The 19,806-nt window shown below is 43.5% G+C and overlaps 2 protein-coding genes across 6 annotated transcripts; both read right to left on the bottom strand.

Moving 5' to 3' along the window:
• Positions 1-85: 85 nt before the first annotated feature.
• On the bottom strand, positions 86-8,396 carry LOC101168743 (transmembrane protein 184C). Of its 4 annotated transcripts, none has more exons than XM_004079607.4 (12): positions 8,187-8,396; positions 6,433-6,609; positions 6,215-6,345; positions 5,228-5,264; positions 4,909-5,114; positions 4,756-4,830; positions 3,849-3,942; positions 3,663-3,775; positions 3,486-3,585; positions 2,288-2,365; positions 2,099-2,192; positions 86-582 (listed from the first exon to the last, which is right to left on the bottom strand). In XM_004079607.4, exons 2-12 carry the CDS (start codon positions 6,547-6,549, stop codon positions 308-310), a joined length of 1,320 nt encoding a protein of 439 aa, XP_004079655.1. In that variant the 5' UTR covers positions 6,550-6,609; positions 8,187-8,396; the 3' UTR covers positions 86-307. The 4 variants fall into 4 exon arrangements, with proteins under 4 accessions (XP_004079655.1, XP_020567152.1, XP_020567153.1 ...); XM_020711493.2 differs by having other exon boundaries at positions 6,433-6,597; XM_020711494.2 differs by having other exon boundaries at positions 8,223-8,396.
• Positions 8,397-9,063: 667 nt separating this feature from the next.
• On the bottom strand, positions 9,064-19,115 carry LOC101172686 (endothelin-1 receptor). 2 transcript variants are annotated; one of them, XM_023966098.1, is made up of 8 exons: positions 18,990-19,115; positions 15,762-16,558; positions 15,414-15,541; positions 14,597-14,795; positions 11,952-12,104; positions 11,632-11,765; positions 11,440-11,548; positions 9,064-9,835 (listed from the first exon to the last, which is right to left on the bottom strand). In XM_023966098.1, the coding sequence occupies exons 2-8, from the start codon at positions 16,326-16,328 to the stop codon at positions 9,737-9,739; spliced, it is 1,389 nt and encodes a 462-aa protein (XP_023821866.1). In that variant the 5' UTR covers positions 16,329-16,558; positions 18,990-19,115; the 3' UTR covers positions 9,064-9,736. The 2 variants fall into 2 exon arrangements, with proteins under 2 accessions (XP_023821866.1, XP_023821867.1); XM_023966099.1 differs by having other exon boundaries at positions 9,064-9,791.
• Between the last annotated feature and the right edge of the window lie 691 nt (positions 19,116-19,806).

Here is a 19,806-nt window from a genome sequence, read left to right as displayed (position 1 = left end):
AAAAAGACTAGTGAGGGTTTTTGCTGACCTCACGCTGAGAAACAAGTGAAGAAAAGCTAGAAAGAACCAAATCCTGACAACAGACTGAAGCAGATTACAGCAGGTTCTGTTTATTGTCAGTTAGAAGGGTCAGAGCAGCTTGAATGACACTCCACCACAGGACCAAAAGAGAAAGAAACCTGCTCTGCCTCTGCAGGTTCATCCAAACCACAGAGAAACATCTACGGCGACTCGAGGATCCCTCCACCACCATCCTCTGCATCACGACCAAGCAGAGGAGTTCAGACCAGTCCGTGTCCTCTCCCTTTCAGGGTTCGACGCCCGGCTGAGGAGGCGAGCAGCTGCTGTCCTCGTCCCAGGAGGAGGAGGTGAAGCCAGCGGGGGCGGAGATGGAGTGAGGGGCGGGGGTGTGGCCCAGGCCTTGGTAGCGGCCAGTCGACGACGGGGAGGCGGGCATGGAGGCGGCCGCAGCCACCATGGGGTCCTGTGAGGTGGCGTTGAGGAGGCCGGTGTGCTCCGTGTGTTCGGGGCGGGTCGCTGAGGCGAAGTACATCTTGTTGGGCCGACCCAGAAACGTACGACCTGAAGAGGAGCAGGAGGTTCGTCGTGTCAGGAACAGTTACTGCTGGGGTCCAGGTGATTATTAAAATGTGATTGTTTTTTATGCGTGATCTGCCTTTTTAAAGCTTTAGTGTAGGAGAAAAACATGTTTGGGGGCGGGGCTATATTGTTTTTTTATTATTTGTTTGAGAGAAAAAAACTTTTATCTTTTGGAGGCAGAATTACAAACTCTTCTTTAACAATTCTTCAGGAGAAAAACGTGTCTGTTACTGTATGTATGTTTAACATTAATTTGGGAGAAAAAATAGTTTCTTATATTGGGGCGGAGCTAAAACATTTTTTAAACAGTTTTAGAGAATAACAGGTTTCTGTAAATTGACAAAACAAAGATTTTAATTTAAAAAAGCAAGACACCAATAAAACCTTGAAATAAAAAAAAATGAAACAATTTTTGATTTTTAGGGTTCAGCCGAAACTGTAAAGAAAACAATCCAAATGTTGTATATATAGCAAGATTATGATTTCTTTTCTTTCATTTATAGTATTTTTGTAGATTAATGTTCCTCGAGATTTATGTTTATACAAAAATAATGTGGCATATTCTTTTGCTGTGGCTAACATAGAATGCTAATGCTATGGGGGGAAAAAAATAATGCTAATGCTAACTTAGCAGACACAGCTTGTTTATGCTAATATTTAGCTTTGAAAAACTCAAGTTTAATGACTAAATAGATTGTTGATATATTTTGTACTTATGCCTTAAACTTGACCTAACTGTAAGAACTACACAAATATATGTTTGAACTATAATTTCTTGTAAATAATAAGCATTTTGATGGCTAACAGTTATCTAGCTTTTTCATTTGTTTTAGCTTGAGCTAACATAGCATGTTAACACTAACTCAGCTTGTTTTTGCTAATAGTTATTATCAGAAACACCAAATCATATTGACTTCAGCTGGAATATCTTAATATTTCTTTCAGTTATAACTTAAACCTTAACTATATCAGTTAAGGTAAGATTTATTTATGATCAATCATTTTATTTTTTCTAGACCACCAAAGACACTTTAAGGATTCAAACCCTGTGGTGCTATGACTGCATGTGATGGATAATAATAATAATAATAATAATGGAATAGATTTATCTGCGCTTTTCCAGACGCTCAAAGGGCTTACATTGTGTCCATTATTCATTCACTCCTCATTCATACTTGGTGATGGTTAGCCACTGTTGTAGCCACAGCTGCCCTGGGGCAGACTGACAGAGGCGTGGCTGCCATTTCGCGCCTACGGCCCCCTTCTGACCATCACTGGGATCATTCATGCACATTCACACACCAGTGGAGCCACACTGGAGGCAAGGAGGGTGAAGTGTCTTGCCCAAGGACACAACGACATTTGGCTGGTGGGAGCGGGGAATCGAACCGCCAACCCTTCGATCATTGGACGACCCGCTCCACCACCTGAGCCACTGTCGCCCATGGATGCTGGGATACGAGGCAGCGTGCTGTGAAATTAGGCATCAAACACTCACCGACATTACGGACTTGCTCTGTCACATCAGCTCTGATGTCAGATAAATCCCACATGGCCAGAAAACTGTCAAAACACGACCCCTCCTCTGCTTCCTGGACGTTTAGAAGAACCATTCATGAATGAGCCAACACACACGTATATATATATGTATTTATATATGTCATCAGCGTGGTACGTCTGGTTTTACCTGTACGTAGGGCTTATAGGTGAAGGTGTAGTGGTGGGCAATGGCAGCAAGAAACATCTCTATGCAGATGATGAAGTCCTGTGCATCAGAGAATAAAATAATAGCAATAAAAAGGAAGTATACTCTCATGACATGAACATGTCAGATTTCCTGTTTCTCCTGAAGTTCATAATCCAAAGTAAATGAAGAATTCTCCTTAAAAAAACAAACTAGCTTTCTTTTTCATATTTTGGGACACAAAGAACTTCAGAAAATGTGTTTCTAATGGGGGTGAATTTGTGTTTCTTTGACTTCATTACGCTTCATTGAGTTAAATAAAAAAACAAAAAAATTCAAACAATGATCAGTTTATGACAACAAGAACAGTCAATTTTTATTCCAAAATATGACATCATTGTGGAGTAATCCCGTAAATGTGTCCAGAGTTGTAGGGTATAATAATTAGGTTGGTCTGTTTACTCTCATTGCATTTTCTTCTATTTTTTGTAGCTCTGAAGTGAAACATTCTTTGGGACTACATTATTATAATACATTTATTGGGTTCAAATATTGCTAAAGAATGAAAAGACTTTTGGGAAACCTCAGACACTGTGCATTGGCCTGTCAACTCATGTATTAACAAATGAAACAAGTCTTTTTCCCCCCCTTATGCTACAAACACAGCGGGCATGAGATGCACGTTCAAGAACGCGCCAAACGGAGATTCTTGAACGTGCTTTTATCACTCGGCGTTCCCACTGGTCTGTCGCCACCCGATACCAGTGCAGGAACTCACAGTTGGAAAAGGCTTGGTGTGAAATGTCAAAGCGGTGCAAATCTAGTGAATCTTGCTCTAGCCTTTCCTGTCACAGCTCTATTCTGATAGATGAAAGACTTGGCGTCATAGACAGTTGGCCTTTTTGAAAAGGGCGCAATCCATACACCATTACCAGACCCAAGTCCCTGATTGGTCAAAGTTCAACGGGTTTAACTTGCAACACACATTCAGGTTCAACGCTCTACTTATTTATACATAGAGCCCAAAAACTGACTTAAAAACCTGCGTAGCTGCATATGAACGCAAGAGTTTTGAACGAGGAAGCCTGAAACACACGTTTATGCGTGTTTACGTAGACTATTCATTGGCGGTCCAAACCCGCTGCAGAACGATATGTGCTGAAACTCCTCATAGATTATGTAACATGGGTACATTTTTCACCTGCAGTCCGGTGGCCACAGCCTCCACGCTGTCCCAATCCCAGGTGTGTTTGTCAGAGATCACGCCCACTTTCACCAGGAACGCTATCAGAACTGCCTGCCTGTGGAGAAAATGATCTCACCATCACCAGCAGATAGAGCCTCATTGAAGTAAGACAGATCTTAGTCCTGGTCTTACCAAAATGAGACAAACACGACCAGTTTGACGCAGAGGAACTTCCCCGCCGGCCTGATGGGAGTCAGCTCGTCCCTGAGCGCTCGGTACAGCAACACCAGACAGTACATGGCGAACTGCAGAGAGAGCACGGCGATGAGTGTCTCCACCCGGACGAGAGCCAGCAGTCCCTGAGGGTGGAGTCCTCACCAGCTGGGAGATGTTGTTGATGATGACCAGGTAGGACCAGGCGCTCCTGAAGCTGAAGTTGGCTTCATCATAAACTCCACAGAGCTGACAGATGCTGCAGACACAGCGAAACACAGTCACGGCTGCAGCATCAGAGACGACTCTGCGTTTCAGAGCAGACAGATTACTTCTGCTCCCGTCAGCAAACACCAGTCTGACCGAGGAACGTTCAGGAACCCAAACCACGATGGATCGAACCACATTCAGATGAAAGAAATAAAGCCTGCAACCTGCGAGTGTGACTGCCGAAACAAAGCTTCACCTTTATCTGTCCGCTGAAAAGACTAGCGTGGCCACGATTACCATCAGTATCATTTAAAGCCACGTCACCATGGCAACTGGAAAACATGTGGTTTTATCAGACCATATGAGGACTTTTTTTTACTGTTGAGGCTGGGTTTAAAACATTGGCAGCACCGTAACATCTTTGCTGCCTTAAGCAGAAATCTATGGACAGCCAAGGCTTCTGTATCCTAACGTCCACAGGAGTCCCTCAGGGTTTGGTGTTTGGGATCCTACTGTTTGCTTTACGTATGATCTAGTTGGTTATCTGATTACTGACGAGGAGTCATCTGTCTTTGCTTATCCTTCCCAGTCCTTACGGCCTCTTCCACTCTGGCCTTCATGTTTGATGAACTGCTGTCCTTTTTCAGACAAAGCAAACCGGCTGATAAAATGTAAAATCAGCTGCTGCTTTACAAAATAAAAGCCCATGTTCTACAGTTTAGTGCAATCACCATCTTTTTGGGTAATTGGTTCTTTAAGCTTTTCATCTTCATTTCACATTATTTAGGTTTGATGCCATTCAAGTTGAAGAAAATGTTTTGTGAAAGATTTGTGTGTGACGTGACGGGGGAGGGGGACTTACAGCGCTATCACCGTGGTAACCGGCCGGACCACCGTGTACTGGAGGACTCCCAACTTACACCTGAACAGCAGCACCCTGACAAACAGAAGAAGAGCGTTACGCCCACCTGCCCGCCAGCCGTCTGCCGCAACCTGCCCCCCTCCCTCTTCTCACTCTCCCATGGGCCACGGGGGGCAGCAGCACAGCGGGGGCAGGTGCGACTGCTGCTGCTGCACCTCCAGCATGAGCACCAGGCTGGGGTACTGGTTACTGAGGAAGTTGAGCAGGAACACCAGGAAGTTGTAGATGACATAGGCCTCGTAGCACTCCCTGCAGGTGTCTACGTAGATGGCCAGGCTGGGGTAGCGCAGGCCTAGCCACTGAAAACAGACCGACACAGATGAGCTCCACGTGTTCAGAGACCAACCGCCTCCAGGAAACAAAGCCCGTTGCTGTGGCAGCAGGGCGGAAAGGACTAGCAGCTCAGACTCACACTGTCCAGACTGTAGATCGGCACCATCCACAGTATCCTGTGCAGAGGGAGGCAGAGAGGGGTGTTTTTAAGGGGGTGACAACTGAACAACAAACTGAACTTCAACCCCGAAGAGCTGCATGAAAAGCGTCAAAAGTCACGTGCACCCGTACGCCGAGTGACCTGAACAGGTGCGTCTGTGCCCCTGGAGGATTATAGAGAGGAGCGGCTTCATTCTAAATGGAGCGCAGGTGTGTCTAGCAGTTGCTTTGAGGCCACTTTAAGGGATGTCGTGAAAATGGAACGTACCATTGTCGTTCGTGTGTACATATGTGTATCATGATGTATTCATGAGGCTAATAGAAGTTATGACGCACAGATGATGCTGTCATATGGTGTCTAGTCATTATTAAAGCACCTACTGGCCCCTTACCGCGCCCAGATGCGCATGCACGGGCGTGCATGTGATATATAAGTGGATGTATGAGATCCACACAAACTACATGTAGGACTGGGTATCTTCTACTTAAACAACCCTTGTGTTGTACAAATGTTCGCTACAACCTGTCGCTCATAGTATATAACCTCTACGGTTTTCCATGAGCGGTCTGTGACCATAACCCTTGCGCTATCCAAGGCACTTTAACATTGGGAGTGGGGTCATCTAGACCCACTAGACAGTGCTCTGAACCTTTTTTCTTCAATGATTTGTTATTCCAAATCATTGAATGGATTACATGAAATCTTTCCACCTTTATCCACCTTTGTCATGGTAGGGAGAACACGTCAATGTAAGGGTGGAGTCATCTCAGATAGCACAAGGGTTAATATTTTGTCACCTGCATGCCACGTACAAGTTCGCCCAGTTTTTCACCTGCAGACAGCCTGTGTCCACCTGTGATGTGACTACGGCTAAAAACAGGAGTATAAGACCTGAGGACACAAACTAAACTTTTCCGTGTTTTTTTGCCAAACTGTTCAAACGGCAGGAACCAGAAAGAGCCAAACCTGATGATGGGTTTCTGCAGCTCCGGCTGGGTGTAGTGCACCATGTGCTGCAGGATCCCCCACAGAGAAATGGGGATGGTCAGGAACACAAACACCCCGGCGATGAACCAGGCTTTGTTGTGTGTCCCAACCTGCACAGACGGACCGAGGCATCACGACCTGCAACGCTCAACCCGCGCCCACTCTACGGTACCTCTCTGAGGTTTTCAAGCACTTACCTTGTCTTTCTGCAGCTCCCAGATGCAAAGCGGTACCACAGCCACCAGGAGCAGAGCATAGAGAACCAGAACCAGCGGGCGGATCCACCGCCTCCACTGTGCGCAGGAACACGGCATGATGGCAGCGTCTCCCTGAGCACGGCCTACAGGAACATCCTACAACACCTGCATGGAGGGCTGTCGGTGAGGTCAAACACAGTGCAGTGCACACTGCCACCAAGAATCCAACTCAAAGCAAGGATTTATGTTGGAAAATCCAAAAAAAAAACTATAAAGAACTCAGACATCCAAAGACTAAAGCTAAAGTTTGATCGTTGACAGCTTGGAGTTTTCATCGGTCTGAATGGACAAATCCATTCATCCATTTTTTAACCTGCTTAATCTCTTTCAGGGTCAAGGGGTTGGTGGAGCCTATCCCAGTTACTGTTGGGTGAAGGCGGGGCTAACCCTGACTGTATCTGAGAACTGGACTGAGTGAGTGTGAGGACATCCATAGAAAACGGTAACTACTCTCTCCAACCAGGAGTGAGCTTGTTGGAAGGCCACACCCCCACCACTTGAAAGGAAGCTAGACGAAATCTGTCAATCAATCGTTTTGAATGTTCCATGTGGGGCCCAGCAACATGAACACAACAAAAAGACTCAAATTTACTTAAGCTAAAACTATAGATGTCTACTCTCCACATCGGTATGTTCAACTTTTTTTTGTCACTTTGCGCCGATGTGCAATACGACACGTTTACGCGATAAACCCAGCTGATTGTGACAACATGCAACACTTGAGTTCTGCTGCATATTGTTGAATACATAGGAAGTACTTAAATTAGCATCAAGGAGCTATGGTGGCTCAGAAAGCATTTGTTATTTGCCGTCACCGGTGACAGCTCTGGTGTTAAAGGGTTAAACACTTCCTTCTATTTTTTTAACCTATGGCTGTGTCCAAATTCCCGACCTAATCCCTAACTACTAAAAAATTGTATCATGGACCATGTAGTGCCCTGGATTTAAAAGCAGTTTGGACACCATGTTCACTACTTTTTTTTTATTTTAACAGAGAGTATGACATGACTAATTTCACAAAGTAAAAGTCTACTCGATATGAGTGTTCTACAACGACCATTTACAAATCCACTGTGTTCTGATGATGAAAAAGTTGATGGTTTATTTAAAAAAACAAATATTTAAATATTTTTTCCACGCAAAAAGTGATCAAATGCAATGCATTTTGGTCTATAATCGCAAATCTAGTGAGCGTTGATGCTACCTGGTTTTTTGCAAAGACTTCTGGGACATTTCTAGGCCACTCGATTTTAGAATTGTAGATTCGGACAGCACCACAAAACGGCAAACGCACAACATAGTGCACTATATAGTGAGTAGTGAAGGAATAAGTATGCATTTTAAAATAAAAAAATCCATATTTATGATTTTAATAGACTGATGTACAAAAGTTTTTTTTTATAACAATTTAAACAAAATGTATTAAAACATGCTTACAGCATCGATTTTTAAAAGCGTGTTGCGTCATGATGACGTCAAATGTTTTGAATGGGAACAGTCTGGATCATCACGTTTAATGAAATGTGACAAATACCGGAGACAGCTGCTGCTGTGAACCGTACACCGGTTATAAGGGCAGAATCTATCAGAACACATCGTTTAAATGTCCCAGATTTCCGGTAAAAACGTCTCCTTATGCTCAGAACGTTCATTCGGACTGACTGCTCTTTCGCGCTCACGCACGCGCCTCTCACCGTTACCGGGCAACGCATCCCTGCTCCGCCCCTCACCCGCTCCGCGGCTCCCGTCGGATCCGGTCAGTCGATGCCGATCAGCGGCTGACGAGTCTCCGGACCGATCGATAAATCTTTCCCTGACAGCCCGCCCGCTAACTCGCTCGGTCGCGCGGACCCTGCTCGTTGAGTTGACGCCGTGACGTCATCGCCGGGACCCGCCGCGGACGTCGGTCACGCGCAGACACAAACAGGGCGGGGACGCGCTTATTAGATGATGGAGATGATGACCGTCCGACTGAAACAGTTAAAGAGGAAGAAAAACAGAAAAAAGGAGGAAGAGTGCCTCAACATTTAAACACATTAAAAGTATTTATGTTTTTAAAGGAGAAAAAACGACAACAACGATAATCCAGTTCAGAAAAACAAAATGTAAATCTGTTTACGATTTTTAAAACTAATATAAGAAAATTCTAAAGCAGTAAAATCTCTATGTATTAATGATGTTGGTTTTTTAATACAATTAGTTAATAAAAAGAAAAAAACTACGGAGCCTTGGATAAGACATTCACTTTTTTCCCACTCAAATTAATAATTTGTGGACAAATATCATCATTTTATTAACATTTCATGGACACAAATTCACATTTTGTGTACACAAATTAGTAGGTCAATTTTTTTTGATATGTTTGAATTTGATTAGCACAAATTAGCAGTTTGTGTGAACAAATTAGTATTTTGCACACACAGCAGTAGGAATCCATAATGCTAGAATACCTATTTCTGCTCACAAAATGCTAATAAAATTCCAATTTGTGGTCATAAAATACTTAAATATTCACACAAAAATGATTATTTTGAGGGAACAACTTGTTTTTTTATTTTTTTTATTGTCATGTCCAAAAAAAAGTGTTTACCGTCTAAACACAAAGAAAAAAACGGTTTGTACAACACTACATACACACAAAAATTGCCTTAAAAAACAAACTGAGCAACATATTTTAAATAACAAATTTATTGCTGGTTTAACATGTGTGATACACATTTATTTAAAATTATATTTATTATATATTTTAACATAAGTAATCATATCATTATTATGAGAAACATAATGCAGAAAGAACAAAAACTGTATATATATATTTAAATAATCCTGTTTATATAATCAACATTTTTGTTAAAATTAACAAGTTTAAAGGTCTTGAGTTGTGACATCAGACTAAACTGTTACAGAAAGTCCTTAATGCAGCTCTTCAATCAATTTCTCACAAACCAACAATTTTATCATCTCACCATGGATACAAGTTCATTGATAAATAGATACAGAATGAGCTCATAAACATAACAATCAGAACTCCTGGTTTAAGTGAAATCTGACTGTAATGGTTTCAATCACAGGTCTAGAAACTCAGAGACTCCTGACAAACGGCAGAAATCCTTCAGGCTCACAAATGCCAGCTTGGCTTGAATTATTTGTCATCAAACTGTAAAACCCAGAGCAGAGCCACACAGAAAGCAGGCGTCTCACGGCTGAGACTGCTGGTCTCGGCCAGCAGGTGGCGCCGGGCCGGTCAGTGGTCAGTGTGTTTGTACTGCAGGCTGGTCCCATGGTGGAGAGGCAGCATGCTGTTGGAGAGAGAGCCAGAGTAACACCAGCAACACAGACAGGACTGCAGAGAGACAGAGAGAGACAGACGGGTTAAAGGAGATCCTGCCTACATTTCCCAGAATGCATCTTTATAACAAATGAGTCATGTCATTCTGAGGCGATTGATGTTAATCTAACCTTGACTTGAGGCATTTTACCACTGGCTGTATATGAGAACTGGACTGAGTGACCCCCCCCCCCCCCAATGTTCCAAACAGGAAGTGGTTCCAAGAAGCCAAAATCCCACAGACTTCCATAGAGAAATAAACAGCTGTTACTCAGTCATTCAAGTGGTCAGAATAAACATTCTTGCTCTGATACCTTCTTGATCTGCTGGTTTACGATCAACGTAAACCAGCAAATTCTATCGCGTAAAAAGCGGCTTTGCGCCGTAACGTAAAGTTAGCTATGTGTCGCATAGAGGCACAATTTCACTTTTCTGCACAACAGAATCAGCTGATTTTGGTTGATCGTAAACGGTGGAAGAGTTGGGGTTTGTCAAAAAGGCGTCGCCGGCGACATCTCAGATGTTAAAGCGTTAACGTGTTTTTAATAATCCTTTTTTTTTAATCAAAGTTTTTTCCTGTAATTCAAGTTATTCACGGTAGAAGTTGGTCTTAAGTTGAACGATCGAAAAACGTTTGACAGTTTTCCTGTAGCCCGCGTTCAAGTGGTAGGGGTGTGGCCTTCCTAAAGGCTCACTCCTGATGGTGAGAGTGGTTGCCATAGAAAATATTTAATCAGACTGACGACGTCTGGCTCCAATATGGCGGGAATCACATCACACAAAAATGTCAACTTCATTTGGTTGGAGCTGGCGGTAAACCGTTTTCTCCGGGTGAGGTCACACCGACTCAGTCCAGTTCTCTGATACAGTCAATCGTTTTCACATGTATGAAGTAAAAACATTTTTTTAGAGCTCTTCTTCTCATGGAGGCCAGAGTCCAGAAGCAGTTATGAACAGTGGCTCCACCTTTGTTTGACTTTAGAGCGGTGAAAAGCATTGTGGGAAAGCCAAATGAAACAAAACTATCGTGACCATAAAAGAAGCTTTTTGCTTTGTTGAATTTAGGTTTTCTTTCCTGATCTCTGTGGATTACCTGGATCCGGTGTTTCCTGGTTCAGATTGACTGAACTCACCTGATCAGGTGAGCAGCACCAATCAGACGGAGAACAGAGTGGAAGGCCTGAAGGAGCAACCGTTCCTTTGTCCTTACATGTTAAACCTTCAGCAGGATGATGGGATCATAAGTCACACCCACTGAAGGGGGAGGGGCTAAAAGCCTTCCCATGTGGTAAACAGAAGAGCTTCTCCCCATCGTGGAGAGGAGATGTGAGTGGATCATCTCCAAGAGCTCAGATTGAGAAGGAATGCTGAAGACCCTCCTCTAAAACCAGAGCGACGCCCCTTTAAGCTAAGACGACGCTACTCAAAGTCATTTCCCACAAGTCCTCTCTATCAGAGGTCACGACCCCTCTGTGTTTGGTCAACTCCTCTCTGTCCTGCTGATAGCTGCAATCTCAAAACATCTCGAAGAGCCACAGCGTCTCTCACGACCTCTGACCCCGTGACCTCACTACGGGGTCACGCCTGCTCTCAAAAAAACCCTCGTTGTTTTTTTTTACCTTGAAGCAGTTCTTGAACTTCTTGGAGACGAAGAAGAGGATGATGGGATTGATGCAGGAGTTGACGGTGGCCATGTTGATGCTGAAGTAGTCGAGCACCAGCAGGAAGCTGCAAACACAGCAGACGAGGTTTTAAAGGGTCAGACAACCACAGCAGAGAGGACACGCGTGTTCAGCGGACTCGCCGCCTACTTGAGGAGCTCGCAGCGGTGGACGTCGTGGGGTTTGTAGATGCTCCACTTGAGGAGGCGGCTCAGGTGGAGCGGAAACCAGCAGAGAGCGAAGATCAGCACCAGGCAGAAGACGGCTTTGGCGACTTCACGCCGCTGCGGGGAGACCAGCGAGTTACAACCAGAAAAAACTCCTGAGCAGGAAGCAGCAGCTGATGACATCATCAGCCACTAAAACCCAAGGAAATGTTCAAGAACTTTCAAAATAAAGGCTACTTTCCCTCTAAATGAATGAAAATAACCTTTGTAGGTCTAAAAATCCTCCTTGTTTGCCACCTTTACCTGCTTGAGGTGTTCACTCAGGGAGATCCTCAGACTTCCCTTCTGGTGTCGCAGCATCTCGCACGTCATCAGGCCGTAGAAGACGGCGGAGCACGCCAGAGGGACGCAGAAGTAGAAGCCAAACAGCCACCAGTCCTTTGCATCTTGGTAGAACTGAAAAGGTTGGAGTTGGTTCAAACACAGGCAGACATCCGACATCGGCCAACACAACCTGACTGTTATGACCCCCCCCCCCCCCAAAGAAAACCCTTCAACCACAGATCCAAATTCAACCTTTTTGATCATTTAACTATAAACACATTTTTAATGGAACATTCAGGCTCATAATCTTAGCTTTTGTGTATTTATAGACATTTTTATATTTAGCAGTTTTATGCCCATTGAAAACAAATAGAAAATCTTTTATTTTTTAATCTTTGTCTAATTCATCCTTTCATTTTTCTTTAATCATTACAGCTTTTGTTCAAAGTTACTTCTTTAAATAGTGTTGAACATTCTTTAACTAGTGTAGCGTTTAAGCCTTTTTTAGCCTTTCTTGGCCTTTTTAACATCAACTCTTTAACACCAGAGCTCATCTCCAGTGTTGACGTTGTTTGAATTCCCGTAACTCCTTAACTGTTTAAGCAATTAACCTAACTACAATGGATCCTAAAGAGCTTGTGTTGATATGCAACACTTCACGGTAGTGAAGTCTTTACACAATCAACACAAACCAACTCATTCTGACGCGATGTCCCACTTTATGAATGTAAAATGTTGGACATCGACACTAAAGTGTCAGAGTCTGTCAGAATGACGTTTGCATAAAGAATCAAAGAATTCAAAGGTCGAGTGTTACTTTGTGCTCCGATCTTAAATGGTTAACAGAACAAATTTGGCTAATTGGTCCTTTAGCATTGATCACTTACAGATCATTTTCTAACATGCTAGCTTTCTTTAGCCGTGTGCAACGTTTTCTGTTGTGGATTTAACACTTTTGACATTAACTTTTGGTCAGATGTAATTAAAAATCTCTTTATGCTGTATGTCGCCAATTCACAACGTAAAATGTAATCCAGGACTCCATTTATTTTAGTGTCAGTTTAAAAAGGAAGAAATACTGAGGAGTATTTTTTATATAGCGGGTTTTTTGGAGTATAAGCCGTTTTTTTTAGATATAGTTTGGCCAGAGGCCGACTTATATATGTATTTTTTTAGTTTTGCTCCTGCGACTTATACTCTGGTGCGACTTGTACTATGGTACGACTAATACTCTGGAAAATCGGAAATTGGAAATGAAGTCAGGCATGAAGGAGTTAAGCCAATTCTGGGTCACGTTTAGTAATTAACACTCTTTCTTAAGGCTAATTAGAAACTTTAAAAACAGTGGCTTTACCTCTTTTTTTATTGATCATGTTACTGTAGTTTAAGAAGTTTTTAGTAGAATATAACTAATTGAAGGTCAATTATTGAACTTGTAAACTACAACAACTCTTTCAACTTTTCTTTGCAGAATGTCAGAGAAAAGCTTCTTTGTTCTTTATGAACGTCACACGACGGGATTTTTCTGGCTTCTTAAATTCCCACTGTGATCATTTTTTGATCTATTTTCCAAACATCCAAAGTGGTCTTTGAGTTACGTTGATGTCATTTTTAGCCAAAATCCAAAAATCTTTGCCGTTTTCTAGGACATAGTTTCTGCAGGGCGGCAGGGGTTCATTAGAAATTCACCTCTGAATCGTGGGCGGGACCATTTCCACAGAGCATCCCCGCCCCCTTTCCCCTCCCCATTACTGAGAGCTCAGAACTGGGAGCTTATGACCCACCCAGCGTATTTTCTATGTCACAAATACGATTTTTTTCCAAATGGCTTTTTTTTCATCTCCTCCCGATTCAAAATGATTTGAATAAAGAAATACTAAACCTTAATTTTCTTTCTATTTGTCCTCCATCGTGAGAGAAATGAAACACCAAACACACCATTTTCATCAGGGTGGGTCCTTAATTTGAAGGAGCTTTCAGTGTTTAGACTCCACTAATCAAATGAGCAGCAACGCTGGATCCTCCAGCATAAACAACCCGGAGCTCTTTCAAAAAAACCTTTATTTAAACAGCTCCCAGCCTTTGATTCCACCTTTCTAGCACCTGTAATTTCTGTTTTCTTGAACAGCGTGAAATCCTCTGCAGAGCCCGTCTCTGAGGCCGGACCGGAGGATCCGGGTTGGTGTAGGAGTGCTTGTTTGGAGTTTGTTTAGTCCAGCCATGACCCACAGACATAAACAGGAAATGTTCTTCTAAAGAGACCTCGCCCAGCAGCGCAACAACAGAGGCTGTGGAAACGGACCAGACTGTTGGGATCTGAGGCCACCCATCAGTCAGCAATGCCCCGCCCACATGCGTCCACTGACTCATGGCGTGTCCAGCAGTAATCCTCCAGAGTGACCTGGTTCTGTTGTATAGAAAACCCACTGAATACTTCGGACTTTAGAAATTCTGCTTTTTACCAAATGTTCTGCTTCATTTTCTTGTAAATTTAAAGAAAAAATCAGAGTTTAGCGACTCAGATTCTAACTGTAAGTCTCATCCATTGATCCTTTAGATGTAGAGGTCCACCAGCACATGGAGGCCACGCCCCCACCCCCTCATTTCACCATAAAGACACTCACGGTCATGAAGGGCGTGTCAGTCTGCAGCATGCAGGTCCTGATGGTAACGTTGTTGTAGTCGAAGGTGATGATGTTGAAGCCGATGGCCTCCGGCACGGCGAGCAGGGCGGACAGCAGCCAGATCACCACGATCTCCACGGCTGTGACGGTGGGGATGCCGGTCCCCTGGACCCGGGACCAAGACGCCACGGCGCGGTACCTGTTCCAGAGTTCAATATCATCAAGGTGGCACGTTAAACCGTTTCATGGCCTGAAAAAGGCTGGAGATCCCTGTTCTACAGGATTCACAAAGACTTCTATTCCCAGATTTTAGGATTTCAGTAGCTTTAGACGTCGGGCATCAACTCAGTGTTTGTTTAACAGAATGAATTATGTTTAAACTTTGGGTTAAATAGAGACTTTATGTGAGGAATGGTCCTTAATCTATATAAAAAAACAAATATGTTAAAGTTGCTCCATAAAACTTATTTTTTAAAACACATTTTATTGAGTCCCACACATCAATAAAAGAACAGGAAGTGGCTTCTACTCCTGACAGGAATGGATAGAAAATCACATTTCACGTGGAGGTGTTGGTTCCAAAGATTACCCACCGACCACTTCTTCTGAGCCTGATAATCCCAGTCTGGCTTCTGTGTTTCACAGCTCATGCTATTCATGCATGGAAGCCTGTTTGATAAGACCTGACCTCGGCCGAAGCAGAGACATTGTGAAAATATGAACGACCAGAACAGTTGGTCTTCTGTTCTGCTGCTACCATCAGGTGTACCCGACCACATGGGGAGCTTTTGGGGGTTCTGCAGAAGGGTTGGGGTACCTGTCCACGCTGAGAGCACACAGGTTGAGGACGGTGATGCCGACCGACGCTTTCTGCAGGAAGGGGAAGAGCTTGCAGAGGAACAAACCAAAGGTGGAGTCCGCGAAAGGCCACTGCATGGCCAGGAGCTGCAGGCACAAAACCACCGAGAACTCAGCAGATCAGCGTGATACCGAAGCCTGCGTTGGCTTTAAGTGCTGGAGCATGGTTGGTTATCACACAGAGGTATTTTTGTGCACTTATCTGTGGGACGCTCCACCTCCTGATTGAGACACTTAACACACTCAGCTCTGAGGCAATCACTGATATTGACAGGAACTAACCATTACAACACGTGGAGTGCTCTACCTTATAGACGTTGATTGGTATGTCAATGGCGATGTATATCAGGTCTCCCAGAGCGAGGCTAGCGATGAGAGCGTTGGGTCCATTCCTCATGCTTTTATTTTGGTATATAATCCTCAGCAGGGTGGCGTTTCCTATGATCCCCACGGCGAAAATCAAGCAGGACAACACAGTGTTGATGTACTTGAAGGCCGTCTTGATGGACGTGGTCTGTAGACAGGTGGGAGGGGCTTTCTTATGAGGACCCACAGACGAGTTGGAGGACGGAGACTTTCGCCCGTGTTTCGGTTTCAGTTTGTTGAAGTGTTTCATTTTCCCCTGCTCAGAATCCAGGGAGGCCTGGGGCTGGTTCACAGTCTCCTGCGATGGATGCTTCTCCCCAGTGGATCCTTGAAAGACGGGATCATTCCTCAGACCTGGAACCGCTCCGGAGCTGGACATGTCCGGCCTCCTCAGGTCTGACGGAGGAGATGTGAAGTCGCTTTGGCAGCCAGCTGGACTGACGGAAACCAAACAGGCGACCAGCAGCAGGCCGAACATACGGCACGCGGTCACGTCTCCTGGTTTCATTCTCAAAACCTTTAATACAAATGAACTTCAGGAAGTGCGCAAATAAAAGTATCTCCGCAATTTCTTCAGACACTGAAAAGTGTGTGCTTTCTCCTAAAGATGCTCCAGACAGAAACTTGTCCAGAGTCTTGCCATGGCATCTGAACGGGTCTTGCAGGAAGTTTGATGGTTGGCCACTCTTTTGCTTGATGGATTCTGATCAGTTTGAAGATTTAGAACCGAAGAAAAACCTGCAAGGAAACACCAAGACATTGAAATCAACGATGAGGAACAGAGCTGTGAAACGTCTCTGTAGGACAGAATGGGGACGTCAACACATTGCTGTCGTGTCTGTTGGTTATTGAGAAAAACAATGACCAAAAAGAGGGCGATCTAAGGTCACCCCAAGTCCAAAGTATTGGGTCATAAATCCAGTTTAAACGTTAAGTTTTCAATCACGGGTCAACTGAACTCTCAAGTCTCTCTTTGCAAGTCCAGGACAAGTCTTGAGTCTTAAGCTTCATGTCTTTAGCAAGTCTTAAGTCCCGGGTCACAAAAGTCTGGTGACAAGTTACCAATCACAACTCAGACCTAAGGTTTTAGGTCTGTAGTCACCCCAAGTCCAAATCAGGTCCTGTGTTAGTGGTAGAGGTCAAATCCCTTGTTTTGGTTAGACCTGAGGTTTTACGTTAACTAGAACAATCCAAGTCTTTGTTTGCACGGCCAGTTCAAGTCTCAAGTTTCTGGTCAAGTCCAAAGCCTTAATATTCTAGTCACAAGTCAAGTACATCCGGACTCGAGTATCAGGTCAGATGTTCAAGTCAATAATAACGTTTATGGTAAAATGTCAATTAAATCTCCTTTTTTTTTGGTCACAAGTCCAAGCAAGTCAGTGACATTGGTCACAAGTGGTCCAATGTCACTGGGGCAGCCATGGTCCAGAGGTCGAACGGTCAATCGCTGATTAAAGGGTTGCAGGTCTGATTCCTGCCTTACCCGCCAATGTATTGAAGAGTCTTTGGGAAAGGCACTGAACCCTACATTGATCCTGGTGGTTATGGGTTGGCGCCAGTTCAGGACTTGATGACAAGTACAAGAGTGACGCCTCTGGTAGAAACTCCAGATCAAATTTCAAATCTCTGATCACAAGTCCGAGTCACATTCTGAGTCTATAGTCAAACATTTCTGCTCAAATCCTAAACCTAGAGTCCAAGTCCCAGTTCCAAGTCAGGTCTCTAGTAGCAGGTCTCATGTCCAAGTCACATCTGTGGTTTATGGTGAAATGTCGGAACAGCTTTGGTCTTTGGTCCAAGTTTCAGTTAAGCTTCAAGTCTTTGGACACAAGTCAGAGATGGGGATCAAGTCCCTGATCTTTAGAGTTTAGAATTTGGGCTTTAAGATTGTATTTATTTCCAATTATATCACATTGTTATTTTTTTTCCACTGGACTAAACAATTCGTAGTAAAATTATCAACGTACAACATTAAGGGGTTAAAATTCCAATTTTGATTTTTTAAATCAAGTTCAGATATTATAAGAACTCATCACAATCCAAAAAATCCTTTTATGGATGACCAGAAACAGATCTAAAAGACCTAGATCTGCACTGACCTACATTCACAGCAAACTGAAAAAAAACTATCAACTCCTGCTTTTCTATAGGAAGCCTCCTTACGTTTCTATATTTAGTATTGTAGAATTATTGATATAATTTTAGCTTTTCAACCGACGACCCGCCGATCTGAGCGAAACGTCGACATTTGTCTGATAAGAGCGAGCGATTGGAGGAGACCAAAGTCCTGGAATTCACTGCTGGAGTTTTCTTCCACGAGAACGCCGCAGAACTTTATCTTTAGATCACGTTTGGTTTCAATTGAAGCCTAAAGCCGAGGAGAACAAATGAGCCAGAACCACAGAACAGAACAACCTCCAGCCGTGGTGATGGGGGCGAGAGAGCCGCCAGAACAGATGCTGGAGATTCCTGTAGAGTACGCTGCACACCCAAGAAAACCAGTAAAGGAGGCGGACGTTTCACCAAAGTCTGTTCTTTGAATGTCCAACTTTAGAGAGAACGCAAACGTAGATGTTGATTTAATAGAACAATGACTTGACTTGTATTTGAGTGTTTTTTTATTGTTCAGCCACATTTCTGATCACAATATTGGAAACTAACCAGTTTAGTCATAATAACCGTCAAGTTAACCATCCAGAACCTTTAACCATTTAACCCCCAACAGGAGATCCTTCACACCAGATCCATTATTTTTTAATCTTCTCAACAGTTTCATACTACAAAAACGTCAGAAATGTCATTTCAAAATAAAAGTTCTTCTTCTCTAAAAGGTGTTTTAAATGAACAGGATTTTATATCCTTTTTTTCTTTCCGTTAAGTTTTATATTTTGACTATTTAAATCAAATCTGGTTCCTGCTGCAGGTCGGAGTGATGCAGACTCCTCTGATCGACATGAAAACCTTCAGCGGGTGACTTTTGTCTGGACAGACGGCCAATTTAAAAGACCGCACAGGTTCCAACCTTTGTTTGTGTAAATGTATTGATCTGTCAGTAAACACTCAACCTAAAGGATTTAAAAATGAGTTTTTCTGCTCGTTGCTTCTAAAATTCTTCACTTCTTTCAGTTTGAACCACTAAAAACAGGAAAGTTGTTCAAGTTCTCCTCACCCGCCTGGACGTCCTTCAGAGTAAAAGATCCGGATCTCCTTCTGCCCAGACGACAGGAACCAGAGTGATCCGTTTGGACGCTGGCGTTCACCCACCTCCCTTCTCTCTCCTCCTTCCTTCCTCCCACCTCCTCCCTCATCAGCTGTACGTGCAGCTTTTCCTCCTCCTCCTCCTCAGCCGTCACAGTGGAACATCACATAAAACCACGACAGAACTTTTACTGGAGCTCCTAAACACCCTCAGAGTAATTGACGCAGTTCCACCATTCCCACTTGAGAGGATTCTGGATAAAACAACGTTTTGGAAAAATGGAGGCCGTAAAACAAAAGGAGCGTTTGAAGAGGACGGATGCCAGACGGCAGACGCCGTTTATGACTGACGGGAGTCTGAAGGTCCACAAGAACCAGAACTTCTGCCTTTCTGCCCCAAACAAACACAAAAACCAAAACAGATCAGCAAAATAGGATCTGGATTTTTATCATATTTGATTGATTTTTCAAACGTTTGAGACAAAAATATGTGTTTAAAATAGAAACTTTTGCTTTTATAGAATTCATAGTGTTGATTTTAAAATAGTTTTTCATACAGAAACGAACATTTATTGGTGGAAACTTGATGGTTTTATTGTGAAATATAATGTTGGCTGTTTTGTCTTATTCTGAAAAACAAGATTGGGTTTAGAAAACAAAAGCATGAAGATGAAAGGCTTCTTTGTTGGGCTGAGATCAGGAAAGCCCCGCCCACTCCTATTTACACTCAAAACGTCCCACTCAGGACGTCCTGTCACCGATTGATTGGATTTTTCTGTCAGCGAGCT

Source organism: Oryzias latipes, chromosome 18 (assembly GCF_002234675.1).
Source record: "Oryzias latipes chromosome 18, ASM223467v1".
In the NCBI taxonomy this organism is placed as follows: Eukaryota; Metazoa; Chordata; class Actinopteri; order Beloniformes; family Adrianichthyidae; genus Oryzias; species Oryzias latipes.
Note: the sequence above shows the minus strand (reverse complement) of the source record. Positions and strands in the feature narration are given on the sequence as shown.